The 1,416-nt window shown below is 41.5% G+C and overlaps 1 protein-coding gene across 1 annotated transcript in view; it reads left to right on the forward strand.

Moving 5' to 3' along the window:
- LOC102195013 (tankyrase-2-like) overlaps positions 1 to 1,416 on the forward strand; it is an 8,455-nt gene that overhangs the window by 2,133 nt on the left and 4,906 nt on the right. The window contains exon 2 of the mRNA XM_013908162.1: positions 558 to 778. Coding sequence (XP_013763616.1) covers positions 558 to 778 — 221 coding nt within the window. The remainder of the gene's footprint in view (positions 1 to 557; positions 779 to 1,416) is intronic.

Here is a 1,416-nt window from a genome sequence, read left to right on the forward strand (position 1 = left end):
CTCTCACCTGTGTCCTGTTCCCCTCCTGGTTTGTTTGCTGTCCTGATTTTGCTCTCCGTGACGTTTTGTTCTTACTTTTGTATTTCTGCTTGCTCCCTAATCCCTAATAAAGTTTTGCATTTTGTTCATTTCTGTCATCTAATGTGTCTGCATTTGGCTCCTGCTGCTCCTGTCCTGGAAAACTATTTGTGGCCATATACTGTATATAAAAGATGGACATAGCCACAGTAAATAAGCTTTGACTTCTGAGTTTTTGAAACCAAACATATTGAATATAATGAGGCAGCTGCACCCTGCACCAGCTTTACTGTACTAGAGGCCGAGACCATGAAGTCACCAGGAAGCTGTCACTGAGCTCAGAGCAGCAGGACACACATCACACAGTTCCTGCAGTGTCAGTAGATCATGTTGCCCAATCAAAAAAATTCTAATTTATTAAAATAAAAACTGAGGAGCTCTTTTTGTTGGTTATTGCTCTACGTAAGATTTGAGTCACCTGCCTCACTAAAGAGCACCTGAGTCACCGCGTCCTGTTAAACTCTGGACGCATTAATTAATTAAAGTGTGTGTGTGTGTGTGTGTAGTGTTGTTGCAGCACGATGCTGAGCCGACCATCAGGAACACCGACGGTCGAACCGCTCTAGATCTCGCTGATGCGTCCGCCAAAGCAGTCCTGACAGGTGAGCTGGACCTCACGGGGACATTTGCAGGTGTTAGAACTCACCTGTTTGTGACGAAGTTTGGACGAGGCGGTCACGCCCCCGTCTCGATAAATTCGGTTTATTCAGCTGTGACCATGAACGTGTATCAATAATCACACTTTCAGCACATCATGTCCTTTCCTCTGATTTTAGTCCGTCTCACTCTTCTGCAAACACACATGAAACAGTAAATCTGTCTTTTTATGGTTTTTATATGGTTTCATGCAGTTATGTGGTTTTGTTTCCTGGTTTTTGTCATATTCCTAAAAATGTTGTTTGTGGTGTTGATAGATTTTTGCTTTTGACACTTTTTAATCTTAGTTTAAAGTTTGCTTATTTGTCTGACATATGATCTCACTGTGTTGGATGATCAAATGAAACCTCTCCGTCAGCCCATCACTTAGCCCACAGTGATGCGCTGACTGTAATTCCTGAGGGAGAAACCCTCACACTGCTCCGTTTACTCAGTTTCTGCAGATCTTTGCTACGATTACGATGAGCTGACATCAAACTCACTTTACGATAAATCAGATAAATCAGGCAAAGCTTCTCTAGTCGAGACTCTGCACAGAAACAAAGACAATGAGCAGAATAGTTTTGTTTGGTATTTATGGCAAATACACTCAGAAAAAGGTAAACATAGCTGCTAAACATTAGCATGTTAGCAAATTGTTAATTTCATTGAGCTTTGTTTTACTTTTTTCTTCCACATTAG

The sequence above is a fragment of the Pundamilia nyererei genome, unplaced genomic scaffold, assembly GCF_000239375.1.
Source record: "Pundamilia nyererei isolate P.nyererei 1_Seehausen unplaced genomic scaffold, PunNye1.0 scaffold01738, whole genome shotgun sequence".
In the NCBI taxonomy this organism is placed as follows: Eukaryota; Metazoa; Chordata; class Actinopteri; order Cichliformes; family Cichlidae; genus Pundamilia; species Pundamilia nyererei.